A 25,368-nucleotide genomic window follows, 5' to 3' on the forward strand; every position below is an offset into this window, starting at 1 on the left:
CCCCGCCCCGCGGCCCCGCCCGGCCCCTCCGCCCCGCGGCCCTAATGAGCGGTCCGTCCCCGCGCTCTCCTGCCTGGAAGTGCTGACAGATCAAGGCAACAAATTTCAATTACAAGCCCTAATTTGTGTCCGCAGAGCGTTTGTTACCCATGTCAGTCCTGTTGGGCCCATCAGACGGGGCAGAGCGAGGAGGAGGAGGAGGAGGAGGAGGAGGGGGAGAAAAAGAGCGCATCTGCAAAAAGGAATAGAGTTTTTTCCTCCCCTTGAAAAAAAAAAAAAAAAAAAAAAAAACTTGGCTGATAACTCGGATTTAAAAAGAAAGGCGAGGAAAAGCCCCGGCCCCAGCCGGCGCGGTCGGGAGGACGGGCGGGCGGCGCTGGCTGCAGGGGGGGCATGGCCGACAAGCGGCGGGCCTCGCCCGGCACCACCATGAGCCTGAAGGCTCACGCCTTCTCGGTGGAGGCGCTCATCGGGGCCGAGAAGCAGCAGCCGCCCGCGCCGCCCCCGCGGCAGCCCAAGCGGCGGAAGGTGGGCGGCGAGGACGAGGCGGCGGACGACGAAGGGGGCAGCGGCTGCTGCGCCGGGAGCCCGGCGGCCACCAGCGGCAGGAGCGGCGGCGACATGGAGCCGGGCTGCGCCCGCGGGCCCGCCGGTGAGTGCCGCCCCGGCCCGGGGAGCGGTGGGGAGGGCGAGGAGTTCGTAACGTCTCCGTGCGGGATGCGCGAGGCTGTCGGCATCTCTCTGTATAACGCGGATGTACGCGCTGGAGGGCTGAGCGAAACGCGCCCGAACGAAACCCGCGCGACGGAGCGCCCGGCGTGGCCCGGCCCTTTGGCTTCCTCTCCTGTCCGCTCTCTCCGCAGGCGCCGAGGAGGGTTTCGCGGCGGCGTCCCCGCCCGCCTCGCCCGGCGGAGGCTCCCCGAAGGGCTCCGGGCCCGGCTCGCCGCTCCCCGCGCCCCAGACGCCGCGCGTGGAGCTACAGGGCGCCGAGCTCTGGAAGCGCTTTCACGAGATCGGCACCGAGATGATCATCACCAAAGCGGGCAGGTAACGGCACCCGGGCAGCCGAGTAGCCCGGGCCGAGCCGAGGCATCTCCGCGGGTGGGATTGCGCCGAGTAAATGGACGTGCGGGGCAGGGAGGCGGCCCTGGTTGTATGCGTTCGGGCTTCCCCGCTCGCTGGAGTGAGGTCTGCGCGCTGTGTCCTTCGGAGGGGAAACTTTTTCCCTTCGCAGTGCGTACAGATGGCCAAAACCTGGATAGTATAAGCGGATCCGAACTTATTAGAAATTACAAAAACATATTTTATTGGATCCATATGCTACCTTCTGCATGTTCAGAGGGACTTTATTAATGATGGAAACGCAGTCTCCAGCAGCACAAAGCAACATTTGTCTTAGGGAGCCCGGGCAGGGGGCTCTTTTGTACCTTACAGGTGCATCGCAATGGCAGCGCACTGCCCGTATGTGGGCAGTTACCCTCGGGGTTTTCAGAAATAAAAGAGATGGGGCTTTTCGTTCTGGTAACGACTTTTAATTGATTTTTTTTTTTAAACAGCAGCAAATAATTAATCAGAAGGGCTTTCAGGCTTATAGGGCTCAGACCAGTCATTTCCATTTGCTCGCAGTCAGCGCAGTGTTGCAATGTTTTCTTTGTTAGCGTCAAGAATGAACTTTCTTGATAAAAGCTGTGCCAAGCACACGCTGAAATAAGAAATGTGTTTTTACACTGAAACAACAGCACCAGTTAATTACTCCATTTTCTCCCCAGAAGGATGTAGATTGCGAACGTATTTTTTTCAGTTGCCCGTACGCCCGTTTCTGCTTCCAATAAAGAAGTTTTACTGTACCTCTCAAAGGCAGAGCAGCCGTTGCGCTTTACCTAAGCAGGCTGCAGACAGGAAGTCCGTCTCAATAAAGACCATATTGTTCGGTTATGGCATAGCACGTTGGGTTTATAATTGCATCCTCACAGCATTCGGGCTGTGTCATCGCAGAGCCAGCTTTGCAGGGTGCTGAGGGCCAGTGTGCCGTTTGCTGCTGTCACTTGGCATAGCTGGCAATCAGCACTGCTGTGCTCCCGGACCAAGGCGGTGTTTGCACATCTCCAGAAATACGTTTCTAGCTAACGGGCTTGAAGGGTGCACACTGCTGAAGTGCAGCCTCAAAACAAAATGATTTACTGTCTAACAATAAAGCTGAAATGATGTGGTAATGGTTGTACTCCCAAAGCGTATCCCAAAACATACGGAGCATTGTTCAAGTGAATGCACTTCTGAAATCTGTTTTGACATATCGAATGGGCCGTTTCATGGCTGTGTAACTGGAATCAGCAGAAAGGACTCTGTGGGCTAAAGGGAAGAACGAGGAAAATCCCACGAAGCTGTTCCTTCTCCTAAACAACCCTTCCCCACTCTGTTTCGCATTAAAAGCGACCTTTCTCTTTCCATGTTCAGGCGGATGTTTCCTGCGATGAGAGTGAAGATCTCTGGTTTAGACCCCCATCAGCAGTATTACATCGCCATGGATATTGTGCCAGTGGATAACAAAAGATACAGGTATGGTGGCTTTGGGCGGAAGACATACGATGTGCGCTGTGGGGATCCTAGCTATTGCAAGGCAATATTAACAGCATATAAATTAGCAGGAGGAGGTGTTCAGCTCTCCTGTTGTCAAACCAGGACATTTAAAAAAAATCAATGTGCCAAGCGAGCAGAACTAGCTGGAGTGTTGCTGGAGCTGTGTGTACCTTTGGCTCGTGTTGTACGTGTGCTGTGGGCAAGCGCTCCGTCCTTTGCTTCTGCAGACCGTGCTTGTGGTACAGTCAAAGAAATGTTATCCTGTGTTATTCCTCATCATGGCAATGGGAATTATTTCCTGTTAACAAATAGGTAGGAAAATGCTGCATTTTCTAGCGTTAAATGGCAATAACAAATGACATTCTAGCATTAACATCTGACTGAATGGCGTTAGAATGTAATGCATACAAGCTTTCTTGGTCATGCTTCAAAGTGATTCTTTACTTCAGTAGCAGTTTATCACTGAGATATTTGTCTGCTTAGATTCACAAAGGGTAGTGTTTCTAATTACTATTTAAAAAAAAAAAAAAGTGGCATAATAGTCTGAAAAATAATGTGATGAACAAAAGTAGTTGTTCTTCCAGCATTTGAGAGTAGGAATGATGTGCTTAAGCTCTGACTGCTGCGAGGCCAGCTGCGGTTCCAGGGAGCGTGTTGGACTGTGTTGAAGCCCTGCTCCTGTAGCAATGGTAGCAGGATCGGGCCCGCAGCAGTCACTGCGACTTGGGGACATTTGTGTGTCGTGCTTTACAAACGTGCTCCCACTCTCCATGCAGCCAGGAGCAGCCTCACCAAGTGGTTCAGCGGGGGCAGGCGTGGGCCCCTACCAATGCTGTTTTGATCGTTTCAACCCCATACTTAGTGTAACAGGCGGAAAACCGCTGCAGATTTAATTGTAGAAGTAAGAATATTTCAAACTAAGACTAAACGGTTGGTTCATCAGGAATGCCTCCTTGTTTCCTAAACAAACAGCGCCCTATGTTTTTTGCGTGGCCTTACCACACTGACTGTAATTTTGCCCTTTTCTCATGCGGTATGTAAGCAGTTGCTTACTACCGCTTTTGATGTTGTTTTTCAGCAAGGTGCAGGTAGAAGTGCTGAGCATGTCCAGTGCATATCACTTTTCTGGCTGTATCACAGGGGAGAAATGCCTTTTTTTTTTTTCCCTTGGAACAGAGCAGTGCAGCTTAAAAGTCATTTTTAAAATTTGTGTTGCAATTACTTAGCAATCTAAGCATATAATTCCTAGAAGGTCTGAGTACCTTCTTAACTCAGAGGAAGAGAAGGTAAGTATTTCAAATTGAATGAAAACATTCATATTAAAAGCAGTTACGCTGAGTATGAGTTGTTCAAAGTAAACTGTGTTTAAAATAAATACTTTCATGCTGGTCTGCACTGTCTGCGCAACGAGATATGTAGTCCCCAGATAAGTGAAGTAATTTAACAATGTTATGTGATGGGCGGTATTTTCGTAGTTGGCAAACTTAAATTTCTGCGATCGTATTTTAGTACCATGTATTTAGTTTTCCTTCTGGATGTTACTGTTTCTCTTGATTCCCATTCTCGTTGTTTGGTATGCAGTCCATGCGTTCATTTATTTCTGCCTTATTTTAACTTGTACTGCTCAGATGGCTTTGAAAACTGATTGTCTTGCAGATGCAATAGCAGCCTTACATTGAGCCTAGGCTTCAGCTGTCATAACAGATTGCAAAACTGAACAGGAATGAAGAAAATCAAAGCTAGGTCTAGATTTCTAGCAAAATTGGACCTCATTGTAAATATTAGGAAGCTTAAACTGTTGTCATAAAAAAAATTGAATTTTATTTACTTTTGTAGGAAAAGTATGAATTTATTATAAAATAACAAATATAAAGCAAGTGGCAAAATGTCACAACAGTTGACTGTGTGGTTTAGGGTTGAGAACTTGTCTCCAGACAGGATCTAGGGGAGGATTTTATCGCTGTTCTAGATCTTACTTTTACAGCTCGATGGGAACTGTGTGAAGGGATGTGTGCACTGGATCATTTCAGCTTCTGATCATTGTTTATCTTTTCCTACTTTGGAACCAAATTGTACGAGTATATGATCTGATAGTCTTTCATGGATTATTATTTTTTTTTAATATGACTGATTCACAGGAATCTTATTGTAGTTGGAAAAAAAAGACCTTGGCATTTTTATTTAGCACTTTTTTAATTGCCATATGAAATACCTGCCTTTAAAATAAGTTTTCTACCAAAGCAGGCGCTGCTTTTATGAGAAAATGATTTTGTCAGCACTGGCCTATCAAATGAAATACAAGCTGTGTTTTTTCATTTTCAAGCCTTTCTGTAATACTATTCAGGAAAAATAATATGGTCTTGCAGAAATAGCTAGAGCATAGTTTGACATAGCTTCATTATTTTTCCCAATCATAATGTTCTTTCCCTTCAGAAGTTTTATTTATAGACTCTTATATTAGACTCAACATGTTAAATCTTCCAAATATGGAATTCCTACTTGATTTGATAAATGTAGGACCATATTCTGCCCTGTTTGCTGATGCTTTTTCAGAGTGAAGCTGTAGTAGTCAATGACTTGACACCAGCTTAAACCTCAGCATAGAGGCTAGCGTGAAGACTGTTATGGATTTTAGGAAGACTGATTTGGGATGAGAGCACAGTTTTTAACCTTCCTCTTGCGCATACCAGACCTGTCTTTTGAAACTAAAATAATCACATTTGTTGTCCTTTCTTGCTAGTTAATTGATGGGTTCTTGCTGTAGTTGTGTGGACCCTAATATATTAATTCAGACTGGGTCTGATAAATAATTCCAGATTTTGTGGTGATAGATAGATGTTTGTTTCCTTTTTGTAGGTATGTTTATCATAGTTCCAAGTGGATGGTGGCCGGTAACGCTGACTCCCCGGTACCGCCTCGTGTTTATATTCACCCCGATTCACCCGCCTCCGGGGAGACGTGGATGAGACAAGTGATCAGCTTCGACAAACTGAAGCTCACCAATAATGAACTTGATGATCAGGGGCATGTGAGTACTTGCTCTTTTACGGTATTATATGTAGGTGCATTGCTCAGCCCTTCAAGACTCCGACATAAAGCTTCAGGGTGCCAGAAATAGGCTTGACTTTTCAAAGCTGTTGTGGAACTTTACCGTCCAGATCTAAAATCTGCTTACTTTCTACTCTGATAATTAACTGCTTATTAGAGCCTGCTGTTTTACTCCCCCCTCAAAAATAAAACTCCTTTTGCAAAGTCAGACTTTACAAGGCTAAATTGCCTAATACGAAGGGGCAGAATTGCTCTCATGTTTTCCCACCAAGTGTGTTACTTGCAACTTCTGCTCTGATCAAAAAGTACATTTAAATTCACAAGTGGCTAGGAGAAACATTAATAGTGTGTAATAACTTCATGCGAATAAAAATACACTTAACTATTTTCTTAACCTAAACATTTGTGTGAAATCCCACGAGGTGTTAATAATTGCAGTCAAAAACGAACAACATGGGAGCTGGGTTCGCTCCGATAATGATTTATTGCATACCTTATGAAGCGAGACCCTTTCACAGCTGAGGCTCATTACTTCTGAAAAACTGGCGAAGACGTATGCAGTATGAGTGTTCTGTTTGCAAGTTCTAAATTGTTTAGTTATGACATTATCTAATGTGACAAAATGTGTTATGTTAATGTTTCCTTTTCTCTTCAAAACTGTTGAAACATGACAGATGTAAGCCAGTATCTTTCCAGCAATCCCTAAAATAGTTTTATTTGACACCTTAGGAAATATTTAAAAAATGAGAATTGTTTTTAGTCAGAGCAAAGTCTTTAATTTTGGAAAAATCCAGTAATAAATCTCAAACGTAGGCTTGCTTTCAAAAGGAGCATTGAATTTGAAGTAGTAGAGTTTTCAGATCTAAGGGGCAAGTTTTGAGACAGGATGTGGATTCCATTGCCCTTAGTGTAGCGCAGTTTATTAAGTGGGATGCTTTTGCCTTCACAGATGGGAGTGAGAGAAACCATACCTGGCACAGGGTGCAAAGATACTACACGCATCTTCCAATACAGTTGTAACTCTGACATTAAGCCAAGTATTTTGTGATGCATATTCTGAGTATGACACTTTTTTTCCCCCATGTCTGCTTGCAAAGGAGATTTGACTTGAAACTGTACTCAAATTGCACAGGAGTTTAAACTTTTAAGTTACAGACTGAGGAATATGGGAGACGGGCTAGACTGACGAGCTAATGTGATAGCGAGAACAAAGAGTCTCCCTTGCGTTTAATACTGTTTGTAATTGTGTTACCCATATTCTTTTTAAAGGAAGAGCATATTTATATATTTTGAGTTAGTAGCACTTTTGTTTGAGATTGTAGAAAAGATATTGTGCATTGCTTATTTCCAGAATTGCAGTTAGGGAGTCTCAGATGGCAGTGTTTGTGTAGGTCTTTGCACGGGTAGTCCCGTTAGTTTCCCCAGTGACTCTGTATTTGAGGCCTTCCTTGAGTGGGAGTTGCGTTCTCCGAGTCCAGAGTTTGCTGTAAAGCCTTCACAAAAGGAAGCAGATGCGAATAGGTAGAATGTTGCTTCTCTGGTGGAGAGCTGGTTCTTGTACTCAGTGGTCTCCAAGTGGCAACATATGGATGCAGGGGTCCACCCATGCACGTGCAGCTGCAAAATACTCCATTATAAATTCTAGAATATGTAGAGAATTGTACTGCTATATGCTTCCATCCCAGATCTTAGCTTTGGTTTTCTTCAGAACTGAAACCTGTGTAGTGTACACAGCACACCATTATTCATAATGCAGAGGGATATAAATTTTCTGGTCTTTACTTAAGCATTTTGATTTGGAAATGAGTGAAGCAAAGCTCTAGTGCACCAATTTGGGACACATTGAACTGATTCAAAGCTACGGCAGCACCCCTCCTCCTCAAAATGGAAATTCAAGTATTAAAATAAAAGGACAAAAGAAGGATGACTGCAAAATAATTTCATATTTCTTAAATCTGGGAAATTGCAAACATGTCATTTATAATTACCAGAAAAGGCAAAAGCAGAAAGCAGAAAAGTGTCTTTTCCAATGGGTACATTTTTTCTTTTAAAGCTATGGTAGTGTGGAATGCTGTATTGAAAAAGCTATGTAGACTTCGAATGCCTCCAGCAACAATGGAAAACGAATAATCATATTTTGTGATGAATATAAAAAAACAATTGTTTCTCATAAGCAGGAAGGAACCATTTTTCTCAAGAGGGTACCAGAGGAGGGATGGTGGATTAGAGGAGCTAGGGTCAAGTCTGTACTGTCCCTAGAATATTTGTTTTTACATCAAGAGCTCTGACTCTTCCACCTCTGTTGTGGGAGGTGGGGTGTGTTTTATTTTATTAGAAAGCTTTTTCTCCTCCTGCTTAGGCAGAATGGGTCGGGGAAGACTCTATGGGGGCTCTGCACTCTGCCCTCCTTCTTCCAGTGGCTCAAGCAGTATCAGGATTTAGCTGTTCTTTCTGTATACATTCCATCCTGCCTGGTCCTGGGATTTCAATCCTTGCTGAAATCTTTCCTTTATTCTCCCTATGCTCCCTGAAGCTGTCAGTTTTTGCAGAGTGTTTGTGTTAAAATCCTAGGGCTCGGTTTTGACCTTGCACATGTGAATTTCCACTGAGGTCAGGAGTTTGTGTGAGCTCAACCCAGAGCCCTTTTACCGGAGCATTAACTCCCAGAGCCACTGACAGAAGTGACTCATGCTCATGGGAACGGTGGCTGTGTTTGCAAACAGATGCTCAGGTAGTATTTCTGTGTGGTATTTATATGGTGGTAGTAACTGATGGCAGCCAGCTTGCTTCGCACTGTGCGAGCCCTGCGGCAAATGGCCCCACCGGCCTGGTGTTAGCTTCTTGTTCAGGGAGATGGCCATTTCTGAGGCAGCTCGCTTGGCTGCTCAATCACGCTTCTTGCTGCCTTCTGCTGTTTGCGTCAGTGTTTTGAGTGGGAGTTTGCGACGACATGATTTTATAGTGCTGTTCTGTGGAGGAATTTGAAGTACATCTGCACGTAGGCTGCTCTGATACATAAGTTCCCCTTGTAGGCTGAGGAGATCAAGCAGGATTTGTAAGGAGATGTTTTCCTTGTGTATTTTTGATCTCAGAAGAGAGGCCCAGAGCAAATTCCTTACTTTGGAAAGATTGTGTGCCTATACGGACGTTAAAGCCCAGTCAGATCATTGAGACACATACTGTGGCATTCTTGTCTTTTGTCTGAGTTGTTAAGATGTGGAAAAGTAAATCTGTGTCTTGCAGTTGACGTTGAGACTGGGGTCGCTCATGGTTGCGGTGCTGTTTGTCTCACGCGTTAGTACCTCTTGCCTCCAGACTGGGGAATAACTGCTGCATTGTAAAATGGGTCTCTTTGTCTAATTTGAGCTGGGCAATTTTTCTGTTTTAATGCAGCTTTATGTCTGAATTTCAACAGAGGACAAAAGTCACTATTTTTTGATGCTGTTTTCTGTGCTTTTCAACTAAATATTTTATGATGCTGAAGAACATCTAACTTTGAGTGAAAATTAGGCTGTTAGCATGTTAATTGTTCCACGGTTGTTTAGTGGATTTTACCATCCTCAGTTTGAAAGTGGGATGGAAAGTGGAGGCTGTGGTGGGCTCTTGCCCTTCCCAGCCATGGCTCCAAGCAGCAAGCTCTGCTTGCTGTCATTGGGCCCCTATGGCTTGTCACAATGAAAAGCTGGAAAATATCAGCACTTGCAGTTCCTGTTTGTGAGGAGAAAATTCTTGTTCCACACATCTCCCTGACTGCAGAAAGCCTTTCTGCATGGGCTTTGCTTGATAAAGGAAGATTTTTGGAGATCACAGCAGTGAGGTGAGGATGATGGCACCATGCCACAGGAGAACTGGGCCCACTGGTGCTGGCTGTGACATCTGTCTCGTGGCAGCACCTAAGGTGAGAGCCAGCACTGAGGCCTCATTGTATCAGCACCTTTCCAGACACTTGTTGTGAGGTAATTCTGACCAGAGCAAGCCTTGTGTGCCTGTGGGTGCTTTCTGTTACTTTATGTTGCTTCCATGTTGTTGTGGCCTTCGCCCTGCATGGCTTCTGCCTCCTCCTTGAGCCCAGGCTGATAGTAATGTCAGGGCAACTGCTGCAGTTCAAGTGCTACAACTCTGAGGACTTGCACTATGTCAGAGAGGTTTGCTGCCCTGGGAAGTGATGGCACAGTGCTGGTGGGCAAAGTCCCTCTTGGCTGTCACTGGAGCCACTGTGCTGTTTGCTCACACCTACTCAGGAAGGGTGAAGGGCTCGAGTGCAGGGCCTCAATATATGTGGGAAAGAATGGCTGCTTTATAGCACTGTGGGAGTGAAGCTTGTGTTTGATAACAGAGATTTCGCTTGGTAAGTATTAGGGCATATTAGTGAACAGCCCACTTGCTATTGCTGCATGTTTAGGGAAGCTTCCAACCCCTGAGTAAGGGGTAAAATGTTGCTGTGCTTCCTCTGGAGCAGCTCAGGAAAGAGCCTGAAACTTCCTCGTGACAAGGCCTTTCCCTGTGCTTGTCCTGGGAGGGAGGAAGCCATGCCTGGCGTCCCTCAGTTGTGGTGGTGTGGCTGTGGGGAAGGCCAGAGGGAGGGAGCCTCATGGCAAGGGTGCAGGCAGTGCTCTGCTCTGTGCCATGCCTGGGCCCAGCTCTGCGCCGGGCCTTCAGAGTGGGCATTGCATTCACCTCTCCTTCCACACCCTGTCTGCATAGTGTTACTGCTCTGCTTGTGGTGTTCATTCCCGTGCTGCTGTGACTTCGCTTGTTCTGATACATGAACCAAGTTGTTCATAGCTTGTTCATTATCACCACATACGGGCTAGTGTGCATGCTCAGTTGTGCACAGGTAGATGGCGAGGCACAGAATAGAGATGAGGTCAAATGATGGAAAGGGGTTTCCTTAATGGTTTTTTTCTGTTGCACCAGTACCTTCCCTGGTATCCCTGGGTATTCAGAGGAAAACAGGGTCAAAAATGCGCCGTCCTCACTATGTTTTCATTTTGTTGATCTTTGCCCACGGAGAACTGAAAGGATAGTTGTAAAAAGAATGCACATTTGCTTATGTAAGATTTCAGAAACTAGGAAAAGGCCTCATATGAGAACATCCATAGGGCGCTCCCTGAGCAAATTAATTGGAGCCTGTGATGTCATTGTCAAAGCCTTACTTGCAGGCTAATAAAAACCATGATTATCCAGAAACTTGGCTTATGCAAAATGGGGTCATGTCATTTGGCCAGGGCCAAGTATATTAAACTATCCAAACTCTAGTTTAGCCAAATGAATGCAATGTCCTCTATGTCATTTGGATGAACGAGCTTCCATGGTATCTGGCATTCAGGCATAAAGGCTCTGTCAAGTGCCTGAGCACATACATATTCTGAGGCTACTCATGAAGCAGGAAATGAAAAAACTTCCCCTGAATTTTGATTAGGGGTTGCACAGGCCAGTTGCCATAGGGCTATTTATTTATCAAGTTATTAATTTATTAGACCTTCCAAAAATAATAGTTAAGCTTCAAATTTTTTTTCTTGAAATCTTCTTTTTGGAGGTTTTAGCTGAAGTGGAGTAGAATAAAACAGAGGAAAAAAATGTGTATGTTAAATCTCCTCTAAAACTTGGGAACAATACCAAGAACTATTTTTGTTTAACTTAATGCGCTATGAGTTCATGCAGTTCTTGTTTATCCTCTATTCTTACTTGAGCTTTTGTATGCTGGGAGGGATTTGGGTATTGATGTTCATTGTCTGTATATGTGTTACAAACCTAGGATTACTAACGCTTCAGAGTTTTGGGTTTTGCTGTTACTTTACTCTGTGTTTCTGCTGGTTCAAAGCATGAAAGTCTGAGATTGTGTTCAAAACAAGACATGTTTCCAGCATTCTGGATATCAGGAAGAAAAATGCTCTAAGCATAACCTGAGGGCTTTGAAAACAAATGGCAAATGCTGCTGTTGTTAATCGTTGTTAGATCAAATCCAGGCTCAAGTGGGGAAAAAAAAAGCAATGAAACTTTCCTAATTCCAGCGGGGCTCCCTCCCTCCCCTTTTTTTAAGCCAGTCTCCTGATTTTGCAGTTCCCAAGTCATATTTATTTAAATGCTTGGAGTTGGCAATAACATAAATGCACAGGGATTAGACTACTGTAATAAGAACCTTCAGAGGTTAAAGAAAACATTTGATTTCCAGTAAGTGGCATGGTAAACACATGCCATAATCTGTTCCAAAAAGCCATTAGTCCTGGAGCAGCAGGGTGTCCTTTCTAATAAATGTTATCTTTTCCTTTCATTTTGACTGCATAGATTATCCTTCACTCTATGCATAAATACCAGCCTCGTGTCCACGTCATCCGAAAAGACTGTGGAGATGATCTGTCCCCAGTCAAGCCTATCCCTTCAGGAGAAGGAGTCAAAGCATTCTCCTTTCCAGAGACAGTTTTCACCACTGTCACAGCATACCAAAATCAACAGGTAACTTGGACTTTCTGCTTAGCATTTGACGGGCTTTTCAGAGTAGAACAGAAAAATGAGAGGCAGGAAAAAACGAGATATGTTGCTTATATCAACAAGAAGAATTGTCTAATACCCTTGTAATATTACAAGTAGCTTTCACTAGTAGTATTGCAGCAGCGCCCAGAGGCGATAGCTGACACTTCAGGCCATATGGGCTAGATGATGCGTATAAGAAGTAATTTTTTTTAATGATGATCTTGCAGTTTTAAGTTGACAGCATTAAAGTTGATAGTGTCTTAATTATAAATGTAGCATTGAAACAGAAGGCAAAGAGGAGTCTGAATTTCAAAGGTACCTTTAGATGTAGATAAATGGTCAAATGTTCAAGCATTTTGAGCCTGACTCCACCTGTGTCAAAAGTCTGTCTGAAAGAGGTGCCCCAAGATCTTAAAGGAGAAGCTGAGGTCTGAAGACAGCTGCAGTAATTTTCATTAACTGGATTCAGCATACATATTATTAACTGAAATTTATCTGGGTCCATACACACTCAAAGTCAAAACTAAATTGCAGTTTGCCTGACTCCAGCGTCTGGCTCTTATTACAACTTGTTTAAGTATTAATATACAGAGTGACACTATATTTAGTGCTGTGATATTTTATTAACTCCGTATAAGAAATTACAGCTATATTTTGGGAAAGTGTACATGCCTTGTCATCTTCACGAAGGGAGAACCGTGTAAATAGACTCAAATAAATAATGAAACATAATTATTTGGTGTAAATGCAGTTTATTTAAGTAAATTACAAGCATCTTATTTCTTTTTTGCCATTTTCTTTTTTTAATAGAGTATAATAGCCTAGTGATAATCTCTCTTTTCACATTTCCTTCTTGACTCATACGGAAATAAAATTTAATTTAAATTTTATTGCAATTAAGCAATGTACTCTCTTAGGTGAAGAATGACATTTGCCAGAAGATTTTCCTCGAGAATTCCAACCTGCCATTTAGTAGCATTAAATACCTATTAGCTTCTCTGGGGATTTGCAAAAATAATGGTCAGAAGGCTGGGCCTTATTTTGCTCTCCTTCAAGAGACCTGTCTTAAACCATGCAAATGGTAAGATGTTTCTGCTTTAAGTTAAGGAGCTAGGATATTTCACTGTCAGAAGAGTCATTTTTTGTTTTATTTACCTGAATTTGCGGCTGTTAATTTCTTTAATCATCTTCACAGATAACTCGTCTGAAGATTGACAGGAATCCCTTTGCCAAAGGGTTTAGAGATTCAGGACGTAACAGGTAGGTGCTGGGGAAGGAGTGGGCTTGTTGTTGCTGACAGAACTGGTTTGTGAAGGGTGGCAGTAGATGTCCTTCATACCGAGGGGAATACCTGTATTTACAGACAAATTAGTCTGAGGACTTGGGCTCCCTGAGGGAGCACTTAGGCTTCCCATTAATGTTCTCAGTGGTGGCTTCCTGTTCCTCCTCCTCTGACCCTCTAGATCATGAACTGATTGGCATGTGGCTTGACTCATGTACTCAGGTTACCTTTCATTGGAAACTGTAGCATACTGTGAAGGCTGAAAATTGAATTAATGCAGACTGAAGTCTGTGATTTTTTGAGGTTATGACCAGAGTGTGCTCCAGGATGGGAGTAGGGAAGTACGTAAAGCCAAGGGGGCCATGTCACTGTGGTGCTGGAAGCTGTGATCTTGGGGTGTTGCAGTGAGTATGTAGGAACGATACTGTCCTGGGAATGGGAATTCTCAATACCCAGCTGACAAAATTAGGAAAGAGCGCAGCTGGCCAACAGAAGAGGTGGCTCCTGAAGTCTCCCTCCTGGCTAGAGACACAAATTGCATCTATATGCATCTATATCCATCTATAATCCCAGACTCTCCTGCATGCAAGTCACATTAGGATAGAGTGGCTCCTTTTCTCTTAAAGTGGGAGAACCTTGTTCCCCTCCTGTAGTAACCTGATGTTTATTATGCATGCTTAGGAGGCTGGAAATGTGTGTCATAGTGTTTCTTTTGCTTAAAGAGTTTTAAATCCACTGCCCAAGTGAATGCTTTTCTTACTAGGCTATAGGCGACCTTGAAGTGGGCCTGGTTTCCACCTTTTCTGTTGCAGTTGGACTGATTAATTGCTTGCTCTTTCTTGATCCACGATTCTTTCAAAATAGCAGTAGGGAATCTGAGTAGTGCAAAGCGGAGACTTAGGTCTAGTCCCTGCTGCCAGTACTAATGAGGTATTTTATGCAAAGATTGTTCAATGCAAAATACTTAAGCCTGTTATGAATTGCATGTTCAAGCATTTCAGCTAAAAAAAGCAGTATTTAATTGTGGTGCATAGTATACATCAGTTCCAGTGACCACGTTGCGTTTGCTGTCTACAGCTGCTATATTTATGGTCTAGCCTTCCAGAGAAGGGAGCAGACTGTGCTCTGGTAGGAATGTTCAGAGAGTATCTTTTGTTGGCTGCTTTACTGAGCTTTTCTTTTAGCAGAGGCTACAGCATTAAAGACCATTTTGTGCCTCCACCTGAGTTAAGTAAATGCTGAGACTGGACAGCAAACAAGATTGTTTTTTAGAAGATGAACATTTTTAGAAAGGATGGCGTTACAGAAATTTACAGGAGCCCACTGCAAGTATCTTCTCAGTTTGCACTTCATATTTGCTGTTTTCCAAGATTTTTTTCTTCTATCAAGAAACAGTTGGCCATACCCTGTCCTGAAGCCTGGAAAGAATGTCCCAAGCCCTGGCATAAATAGACCTTTGTCCTCTTTTGTTACTTGTTATTTTGCATTTAAGTTACCAGTAACTTCCTGATAAATATAGTGACTGAAGAAGCAGAATTTGGTCTGTGTACTTGTGTCAGAAAAAAATTGCTCTGCATCTGCAGCTGTGCAAAGCTGGTTATTGTACTGAGGCTATCCAGAGAGGTTTTTTGGTTTAGCTGCTAGGAATCGTTTGGGTTCAGGCACTAAAAAGAAACGTGTTTTTGAATGGAAAAACAGTTATAGCCCATTTCTATAAACTACGAAGCCTGTCTTGTAGAATTGTGTTTTGGAATTGGCTATAGATAAGGTCTGAAAGCTTTTACTGTAATAAATGCACTCATTATGGAAGTGACTCTGCATACTATGTTGCAAAGGGGCATTAGTTTGCTGAAATCAGTATTGCTGTTTTCTTTTATAGGCTTCGTGGCACTGAATAAGTATGTTTGGGCATGCAGCTTAGGTTTCAAATTTTTGAGGAAAGCTCTAGTTTACTCAACTGATTAATAATTTACTCTGTTATCAAATACAAAAATTATGAGGGCTGCTGTGAAAATAATGCCTCCTATTTTGTTATGGTGATGACCCATGATGTCAGAGGCCAATGTTGGTGGTATTGCAGTAGAGGCTGAACCTTCCCACCAGTTTTCCATTGCATTTTGTTGCTCTGCAATAGCAGGCAGCAAAGAGGCAGTCTGACAAAATGGCATCTGACATGGAAGTGTGGATGAAGCAAAGGTGTGGAATTAAATTCCTCCATGCAGAAAAGATAACGCCCATTGACATTCATTGATGCTTGCTGAATGTTTATGGAGACCAAACAGTGAGTGAAAGCACAGTGAGGCGGTGGGTGGTGCATTTCAGCAGCGATGACAGCAATGTGAAAGTCAAGAAATGTTCCAGATGGAACACACAGCTCACACCACAAAATGAACAGCATCTCAATCAGCTCATCCACACAAATCAGTGGATTATGACCAGAGAATTGTGTACAGGGCTGAATATTGCCTTCAGTGCTCTGGAAACAATGGTGGCAATGACAGAATATCACAAAGATTGTGCCAGGGTGGTCCCTGGTGAGGCTGAAGGTGACAGTTACCTGAATTGCATCGTTACCAGTGATGAGATGTGGTGTTACCACGATGAGCCAGAGTCAAAATGGCAGTCATGGAGTGGTGCCTATTGAAGAAAAAGTTCAAGATGCAGCCCTCAGTGGGTGAAGTGATATACACTGTTTTCTGGGATAGGAAAGAAGCGAGCCTTCTGGATTTCCTGGAACCCAGACAAACCGTCAGCTCTGACTGCTGGATTGTGACACTGACTCTGCTGAAGGCTCAAACTTCCAGTTTAAGGCCAAAGAAGAAGACAACCTTTCTCTTGCAAGATGATAACACCAGGTCTGAAGACCATGAAGCACATTGCCAGTCTTGGCTGAACTGTCCTACCACACCCACCATATAGTCCAGATTTGGCGTCTTCCTGCTTCCATCTGTTCAGGCTGAAGAAAGATGGATTGTGTGGGCAACATTTTGCTAGCAGCTATGCCATCATAGCAGCTGTGAGTCAGTGGGTTACCTTCTCTGGTGCAGATTTGTATGAGCGCAGCTTGATGGGTCTTGCTCATCTCTGGCAAAAATACATAGGTAATGGTGGCAACTGTTAAAAATTGTTTTGTAGCTGAGAATTTTCTTTGTCAAATAGTTTTATTGTGCTCTTTGTTGTAATTTCCATGGAGATAAATAGTAAGTCACTTTTGGAGTGACTTGCATAAATATTAAGATTGCTATCTTCATAGATCTAGCTGTTCTACTTCTCACCTAGGCATTTTGGTTTGTGAGAAAAGTGTAGGAAGTGCTGCACACCATTATATTTAACTTTTCGATGTTGATTTCATTATTGTGACTATCTTACTTAATTCAAAATATTCCCTTTCAGGTCATTCTCTTTTAGTCCCACAGGCTATTCTACAGAAATCAGTAGCTTCACCTTTTAAAAGTGTTCCGTGTACATTTGCAAAGTGCAACAGAATTTATGTGCTGAGAATAGTTTCATTCTTCAGTTAGGCCTTACATTTGACCCTATAAAAACTTTTACTCAAGAAAGGTCCGGAATTTCTCTCTTTAAATGCTTCAGGAAAAACATAACTGTTTTGTTAAATAAACTTGGCCATTTGATAGCGCAAATTAGAGTGGTGATAAAATGTGGAAATTGTTCAAAAGCATCTTGTATAAATTATCACCTTGGCTACACTCCTCCAGGAGGTGGCTTTTATCTCCACTTTAACTAGAATTGAAAATTCACCGTTACTGCAGAAAATGAAGGCTATCTTTTTAGTTGAGGTTCTGCTAATAAATACTTTATAACCATTTCCTGGAATACATTTGTGATCCTGCTGTAAATGCAATGTGGAAGAAGCAGTATCAGAATAACTTGTTGGTAGCTTCAAATTGAGCTGTTTGCATAATTCTAGTTTACAAAGTTTTGCTGCTCAAAGGCAAGCATTCATAGTTGGTACGTACCTGGTGCTGACACTTAAAAGGCCTTTGGGGCTTGAAAGCCAAAAATAATTGCAAAACTATACCTTGCAGCTGCATTATGTACGAAATTCTGTGAGAAAGCATATGAGCCTTTACTTTATGGACGTAGAGATTCTTCTAAATATGATCTGCCATGATTGTGTAGGTAGTTATTTTTGTTTAGTCATGACACCATTGAAGGAAAATGATTCAAGATCTTTAATTTAATTAAAAGGCATTAATTTAATTTAAAGGCATTTTGTCCAGCACCTAAGGACTGAGATACAACATTCTTTATATATTCTAGTTCCAAAAGAGCTGTATGCCCATGCATTGCTCACAGTGTATGATTTTTGAGCTCATTAGTAAAGACTGGAAGTCCTGCTTCAATAACAATTGTCAGTTGATCACCTTTGCTCTAGTCAGAAATTGGAGATAGCTTCTCTGGCAGTTAGAGCAGCTGCTTTTAAGGAAATGTCATGGTAGGAAACCGTTTAATATCATTGCAGCCAGCTCCACTCAGATAAACTCAACGCCCTGAATAAAATCAAAATAGAGAAGCGAACTTGTGGAAATGGGAAACTCTTTGCAAGCTATGAACTTGAAAATAATGAACTTATTCTGAAATGTGGATCATTTTTCTGTGTTTTTGAGATGAAGTATTCAGAAGAATGTGTCAAAATACAGCTTTCTATCATGATGCCATGATGTTTTTTGTTCTAAATAGAATGGGACTGGAAGCTTTGGTGGAGTCTTATGCCTTCTGGAGACCTTCACTTAGAACACTTACATTTGAAGATATACCTGGGATACCTAAACAAGGTAATAGTCTTTGTGTTTTTCCAAAACAGAAATGCATTAATATAAAAATCTTTATGTCCATCATTTCTTACTGAAATCTCGATGAGCGTGCCACCTACATAAAAAGTGACCAACTAACCTCACTGCTGGCCATTACCTCTCATTGGAATTAATTGAAGTTACAAAAAATGTGCTAACTTAAGCACTGTGGCAGTAAAAGTGTTAGGTCATAAAGATAAATCACATCACACATGGAGGAAGATGACAGCTACTAAAGGACAGAATAAACTCTTATTTAGTGTTATGCTCTAACTGTGTACACAAGGCAGGGTTTATTTATACATGACTTCCATTGTAAACATCCAAACTCAAATGTGGGAATTGCTTGTGTGTTTAGGATTAAAAAAAAAAAAAAAGAAATGAAAGAATAGGTGTTATCTATGTATTGAATAAATACTTCTAAGTTTAATTGGTTTCTCTCCTTGGAAAGCCTCCTTGATTCTTGAAGACCAATAAATTGTTCAGTGAAAGTTCCTATAAGTTTTTTTGTATTCCAGAGCTTGAAAGTTTTGCTTTCTCCTGCTCTCTTGTTCACAGTCTCTTGGCTTTATCTTTCCTATCATAGAAGTAGTGCTGTGGAGAAGAGGATGGCTTTTAAATGGACTGTTTGGACCCAGAGGGGAATCTCTGTACTCTTTTCTGAATTCCTTTGTTTCCAGGGCATCCTTATGCATATAGAAAACCTCTCAGCTTTTTTCCACCTAAATCAGACGTCTTGCTCTTGATTTGTCACTTTTTCTGCTATCAAATTTACAAACATCCTACCTACTTTCTTGATAATATATGCCAAAACATCTTCTGAGCAAAAAACAAACAAACCCAGAAAATACAGAAACACAAAGAAATCACTTTTCTTAGCTTCTCCTTAGCCCATTCCCTTGATGAATCTTCAGCGTAAATGCTTGATGTGAGCAGTCAAAAATAACTTTTTGTGTGAAGTCACAGATACTTGGGATGAATGTGGGCAAATTTTTAGGCAGAGGGTGGGGGTGAGGGATGGTGCTTTAAAAATGCCTAGAAGGAGACAATAACATCAGACCTTGTCAGACTGTATAAGACTGATGAGTAACTCACTGTGAAGTTCTCCTGTCTAGGAGGCAGATCAGTTCTGTTACCCTCTGTTTGTACATAGCAGAACTATTGGAGAGCAGGGAAACTGCAGCCATGAGCTTCCCTCTCTGCTGTAGCCTGAGGTCAAGGACCTTACTGAAGTTACTGCTGATCAGAGAATGGAAACTAGAATTCTTGCAAAATCTTTAATGTGCCTTGGCCAACAGAGTGATTTAGAGCTTAGGCAAAGACTCTTGGTGAAAGACCCAATTAGAACTTTGTCCTGATTTTAATGTGCCCATCTTCAGACAGTGGAGTTGTTGATGTAGAATCATTAAATTTGGAAAATACCACCAAGATAAACTGTCAACTCATAACCACCGTGCCCACTAACCATGTCCCTCAGTGTCACATCTCCATGTTTCTTGAAACCTCCAGGGACAAGGATTCCACCACTTCCCTGGGCAGCCTGTTTCAATGCATTACTACTCTTTCTGAGAAGAAATTTTTCCTAATATCCAACCTGAAATCCTAGGATTTCTGGGATGTGGAGCTATCTCATAATGTTTTGTGCTTGTTTTCTGTCAGTAGAAGAGCAAGCAGGAGGCAAACTTCACTGTAAACTTACTTTTCTTTTTTAGCTCACCTATCACAGAAACATGTTTACTTACTGGCAGTGTGTATCTTTGCATCACAAGTTGTCTGGTTGTTAATGTGAATCACAGTCAGGAACATCTTTGCTAAGAGACTTTGGGCTGGGAGGCTGTAAAATGTCCAAGTCCATTTTTCTAGGTTCCCTTTCCCAGAAGATATGTTTTCTAAGAGAAGGCTTTTCTTGCAGCTGGGAAAATTTCAGTCCTCAGAAGAGACTTCACTTCTAGCAAGCAGTTCATTTCTAGGAGCGCTCAGCACTCGTGTTTGTCGTGTAAAAAGTTGTGATACTAGTAAATGGATAGTTTGTCAGCAGTTTGCTGCAAGAAATAAAATAGCAATGCACAGTACACAGCCAGTGCGTTTCCTGAAGTTTTAGCTGTGGGATCCTCTGTCATTTGAGATAAGGAGCTGATCACTTATGTGGTGCTTTGACAGTGACAGACACAGAGGGTGCTTTTCTCACGCAGAGCAAGGCATGAAACCCACTCTGGAGCATAGCAATAACAGAGACCACACAAAATTCATAACTTTGAAGAAGGCTTCCTGTGGTGTGGTAATTGGATGGCTGCATCGTTGCTGCTAAGCAGTTCTCTTGCAGGGTGAAATAAAGAGTAGGTAGCCTTTTGGTCTGGAGCTTAAAGGTTGGATGCACTGAGTGATGGTCACAAGAGCATAGCTGGTGTTCCATTCTAGGACAAATCATTTATTTAAAAACATGCATGGGCCACGCGCACAAACCTTCACATGTATGCGCTTACATTTTTTTGCATGAATTTGTGTCATAGAATCATGTCATAGAATCACAGAATGGCCTGGGCTGAAAGGGACCTCAAAGATCATCTAATTTCAATCCCCCTGCTGAGTGCAGAGTCACCAACCACTAGACCAGGCTGCCCAGAGCCACATCCAGCCTGGCCTTGAATGCCTCCAGGGATGGGGGCATCCACAGCCTCTCAGGGCAACCTGTTCCAGTGTGTCACCACCCTCTGAGTGAAAAGGGTCAAGTGTTTCACATCAAGGGTTATTATAAAAGACAATGGTCTTGATCTATCACCTAGATAATGAATTTTTCCCAACATGCTTCTTACACTGTCATATTCTCTTCCAGGAAATGCAGGTTCTTCTACCTTACTCCAGGGATCTGGCAGTGGAGTGCCTTCTACCCACCCTCACCTTTTGCCGGGTTCCCCTTGCTCATCTCCAGCCTTCCATCTCAGTCCCAACACTAGCCAACTCTGTAGCCTTGCTCCTGCTGACTATACAGCTTGTGCCCGCTCAGGTTTGACCCTGAACAGATACAGCACTTCTTTGGCTGAAACCTACAACAGGCTCACAAACCAAACCAGTGAGACGTTCGCACCCCCAAGGACTCCCTCGTATGTTGGTGTGTCGAGTAGCACAACTGTGAATATGTCAATGAGTGGCAATGATGGGGATGCATTCAGCTGCCCACAAACTGGCTTATCTATGCAGATTTCAGGGATGTCTCCACAGCTCCAGTACATCATGCCATCCCCTTCCAGCAATGCCTTTACCACTAATCAAACCCACCAAGGCTCCTACAACACATTTAGACTGCACAGTCCCTGTGCGCTGTACGGATATAACTTTTCAACATCCCCTAAACTGGCTGCCAGTCCTGAGAAAATTGTTTCTTCCCAAGGAAGTTTCTTGGGGTCCTCGCCGAGTGGAACCATGACGGATCGGCAGATGTTGCCCCCTGCAGAAGGAGTGCACTTACTTAGCAGTGGGGGGCAGCAGAATTTCTTTGACTCTAGGACCCTAGGAAGCTTGACACTCTCATCTTCTCAAGTGTCTGCACATATGGTTTGATGAAGCCTTTAAGTAAAAGTACAGTATGTTTGGTGTCTACAGTGTATTTCTTTTGGAATATGAAGGGACAATCAATGTAGCTTGTAAAGTGTGTGTATATATAATATGAGAGGAAGTTTCACTGAATTTTTGACTTGTTTGCGGCCAGATTATTCTCCTATTTTGAGTTACACGGAGTTTTCTGCAGCGCAGACTGCTTTAGTTTTCTGGTATAATACACTTAGTTGTGTAACACGTTGGGACATATGCAACAAATTAAGTAAGACTTCCTCCCCTTTCCCCCTCCTCTGTTCTAACCCCTTTAAAGAATGAAATGACACTTAGAGTATTAAAGGACACAAACAAGCCCACTTACATTGCCTGTAGTACTAGTGAGATTCTTTAAAACATTCATGCAATGTTAAGCTGATGCACCAAAGGCATTTTACAATCTTCTTCTCTGTTATAAGGGATATGAAGGGTATTTGGACTTTCAAGTGTTAAGTATCAAGCATCCAGCCTAAAATAGAAGTTTAGCTAATGGATTATTTGCAAAGTAAACAGAAAGATTAGTTTGCCTTCTCATGATACGCTGTTTTTAGCTTATCAACGGCACAGCATTCTTACTAGGATTTTTTTTCTGCATTAGTCTAGATTTATGATTAGGTATTTGAAGACAAATAATGCATATTCAAATTGTGGTGATGTGAGTGATTTAAATAAACAGCAAAAGAAGTGGCATTCCTTGGTACAGAATGAACTTTGGGGTGCTTCATTTTTGTCAGAGGAAGGGCTTGATGCATTTTTTTTCCATCATAAATATTGCCTATAAGTCATTTACTGAACAGTAGAGTATTCTAATGTATCTTTGTTTTTATAGTTTTACTTTTTTAAAGCAAATGCAGGTTTGATTTAGAAAAAAGGTGCACAGGATGAGGAATTCCGTTATTGATTTTACCCTTTTTTGTGTGTTGTGATTCCTTTTTTTTTAATAAGAGGAAAAAGTCCTCAGTATGTCATAAATTGTACGTATATTGCCTGTAGCCATTAGGTGAATAACCCAGTTTGCCCACAAGTATTGCTGGAAGCAGAACTTTCTCCTAGCTGCCTCCCTGTAATGTGGCCAATTTGGGACCAGGACTACAATAGGCAAAATTCCTTTAATAGTTTACTTTGAAAGCCACTGCATAACACCTACAGCCTATTTCCCTCCCTCCAGGGAGCCCTCTGTCTTCCGCTGTAGTTCCTTTCTGTTTTGGGGCTACTACTGCTCTGTTTCTCAAACAGTCTTTGCTGTGGAATTCCCATCTCTGATTTAACTGGCATTTGCAAGAATGCAGATCAAAATCTGCTCCTGATCAAGCTTCTCCAGAGTGACGAATGCATAGGGAGATACCGGTCCTGGGGATGCTTCTGCCCTCATCTGTGCCTGCACCGTCGTGGTACACATGGTCCTGCTGCGAGAGCTGCCTTCCGGCTGCTTGCCTGGTGGAGCCGAAACACAGAGGGTATGGAAGAGATTTTAATGCTTGTGAGCATGAGTTGTCTTCAAGTTTGCCCTAAGCCTCCTCTGTACTACACAGGTGATATAAAGGTGTTATAAAGTGAGTACAAATGCAATTGAAAATGCTTCTCTGTTCAGCACTGAAGGAGAAAAAGGCCCTCAGATTTTACATTTTTCAGTGAAAGTGGATTGTTACATTTTGCAGGAGTTCTAATGTCTATCCTGGCAAACAGTGGGCTTAACCCACTGCAACCTAAAAAAATACTCAGAACAGTTAATGTTTCTTCAGTAGATAAGAGATAATGCGTACAGAAGCAGCTCTCTCTCTATCTCTCCTTAGTATTTAGGAAAAAAAGAGAGAACGCAACAAACTTTAAGCTGGTTCCTGGAGAAGGCTCTACTTCTATCAGTTGTATTTTGTTTATGTTAAAGAAGACACTTAGAAAGTTCTCACTGAAGCTGGGAAGATAAGAGGGTGAGCCTGCCATGGAGGAGATGAGTTTACTTCTTTGCTGTCACAAACTTCCCAAGTGACCCTGTGCAATTCACTCAGCTCTTTTTCTTCTGTAAAATGTGCTAATAGCACTTCCCTGCCTCATTAGGAAATGCTGACTGTACATGAAGGGTGAAGATGATCTTTACATCTGATGTACTGTGGGCAGTACGTTCAGGGTGAATGGCTGGGTTGTGCTCATGTGTGAGGATAACAAAGAGCATTCATGTACTTCGGTTCTCTTGCTAGTTTCTGGCATTGCAGTGTCCTTTGATGCAGACCTGCAATGCTAAAAACACTGTTCAGAAAACTCCCAGTAATAATTTGTGAAATGGTTCTAAGATGTGTAGAAGATGGGCAATTTTTCCATTATATGTGAATTGTCATAGCTCTATTGGTTTCAATTGACAAGGGAGTTGTGAATAGTAATTTCTGCTCCAGCCAAGACTTCAAAATGTTGCAGTTGGGCGTAATGCTGAAAGAGAGGTTTTAATCTGTACATGAAAAGGAATAAGCAATATAATTATCCATGTCATCTTAAAGGCTGTGACTGTGTAGAAATGTGGAAGAGCTAAGTCATGCATGTTCCTACAAGGGGAACATGCATGATGTTGTGCATGGATGTTTGTGGAGGTGCCCCTGGCAAGAGTATGTACTTTGTCACCTGGGAATTTTTTAGAGCTGTTCTCATATTTTTCCTGAAATTATTCCTTTCATATAACCACACAATATGTTTTGAAACATTTGTTCCTTAAAATTTGAATCATATTGTAAATACTTACTGGTGTGCCATTGTGAAAAGACTAGCTTTTTATCAACATAGTAAATGGTATATATGCCTTATATCTATAATTATATATCTGTATTTTACAAAAATGCCACAGAAAATATATTAAAGTGTGTATCTAAACATTTTTTTCTACATTTGGAAAATTAAGGGACTTGAGCCTTTTTTTTCTCCACATCTCCAGTAAAAGCAAAGTGACACTAAGGTAAGCGTTGAAACTCAAAGACACTTCAGCAAGGTACAAGGATCCAACTAGTCCACAGTCCTTCCATGTTTTAGCTTAACTGTCTGCTATTCACACTGTCATTTGTATGAAAAGGTTGGGGCAGGAAGGGTCTGAGTACCTTGCCATGCTGATTTTTCATAGCCCAACTCATCTCGGCTGCCAAGACAAGTTTTGCTGCCCCTTATCAGCCAGATCTGGGAAGTTGACGGTTCTTGACGGTATGACCAGGTGCTTGCATGAGAGCTTGATGCCTTGCATATCTTCTCTGTGCTCTTACTTTGGTCATTCACTCTCTCTTCTGTTTATTCCAAAATCCATGGATTCCCAAGGCAGAGTTTACACCCAATAAACAGCTGGGTATGCTGTGATTCTATTCAGCAATGAGCAACATTTATCCCCACAGAAATACTGCTATCCGTAGAGACCTTATTTCCCATTGTACTGCAGTAAATGATTCCATGTGACGTAGGGTACAGAGCCTGAAAATATGATTGCTTTGGAATACTAGGGTTTCGTAGTCACTTAACACCAGCATTGTTGCAAATGACCAGAATTAGGGCAAAAGAAGTAGGCATGAAAATGCTTGATCATAAATATCAGGCCTCTGGAGAGAATGAGAACTTCTG

General features: G+C 42.4%; 1 protein-coding gene across 1 annotated transcript; it reads left to right on the plus strand.

Moving 5' to 3' along the window:
• On the plus strand, window positions 15-24,621 carry TBX18 (T-box 18). Its single transcript, XM_021392657.1, has 8 exons — window positions 15-656; window positions 811-1,047; window positions 2,455-2,556; window positions 5,434-5,605; window positions 11,914-12,081; window positions 13,295-13,359; window positions 18,083-18,177; window positions 21,029-24,621. The coding sequence occupies exons 1-8, from the start codon at window positions 394-396 to the stop codon at window positions 21,751-21,753; spliced, it is 1,827 nt and encodes a 608-aa protein (XP_021248332.1). The 5' UTR covers window positions 15-393; the 3' UTR covers window positions 21,754-24,621.

This window comes from Numida meleagris, chromosome 3 (assembly GCF_002078875.1).
Source record: "Numida meleagris isolate 19003 breed g44 Domestic line chromosome 3, NumMel1.0, whole genome shotgun sequence".
In the NCBI taxonomy this organism is placed as follows: domain Eukaryota; kingdom Metazoa; phylum Chordata; class Aves; order Galliformes; family Numididae; genus Numida; species Numida meleagris.

Excerpts from the sequence above, each read along its gene's own strand:
- TBX18 (XM_021392657.1), top strand. The coding sequence starts at position 394 with ATGGCCGACAAGCGGCGGGCCTCGCCCGGCACCACCATGAGCCTGAAG. Across the intron at positions 1,048-2,454 it reads ATCATCACCAAAGCGGGCAG|GCGGATGTTTCCTGCGATGA; the intron begins GTAACGGCACCC and ends TTCCATGTTCAG. Across the intron at positions 2,557-5,433 it reads GTGGATAACAAAAGATACAG|GTATGTTTATCATAGTTCCA; the intron begins GTATGGTGGCTT and ends TCCTTTTTGTAG.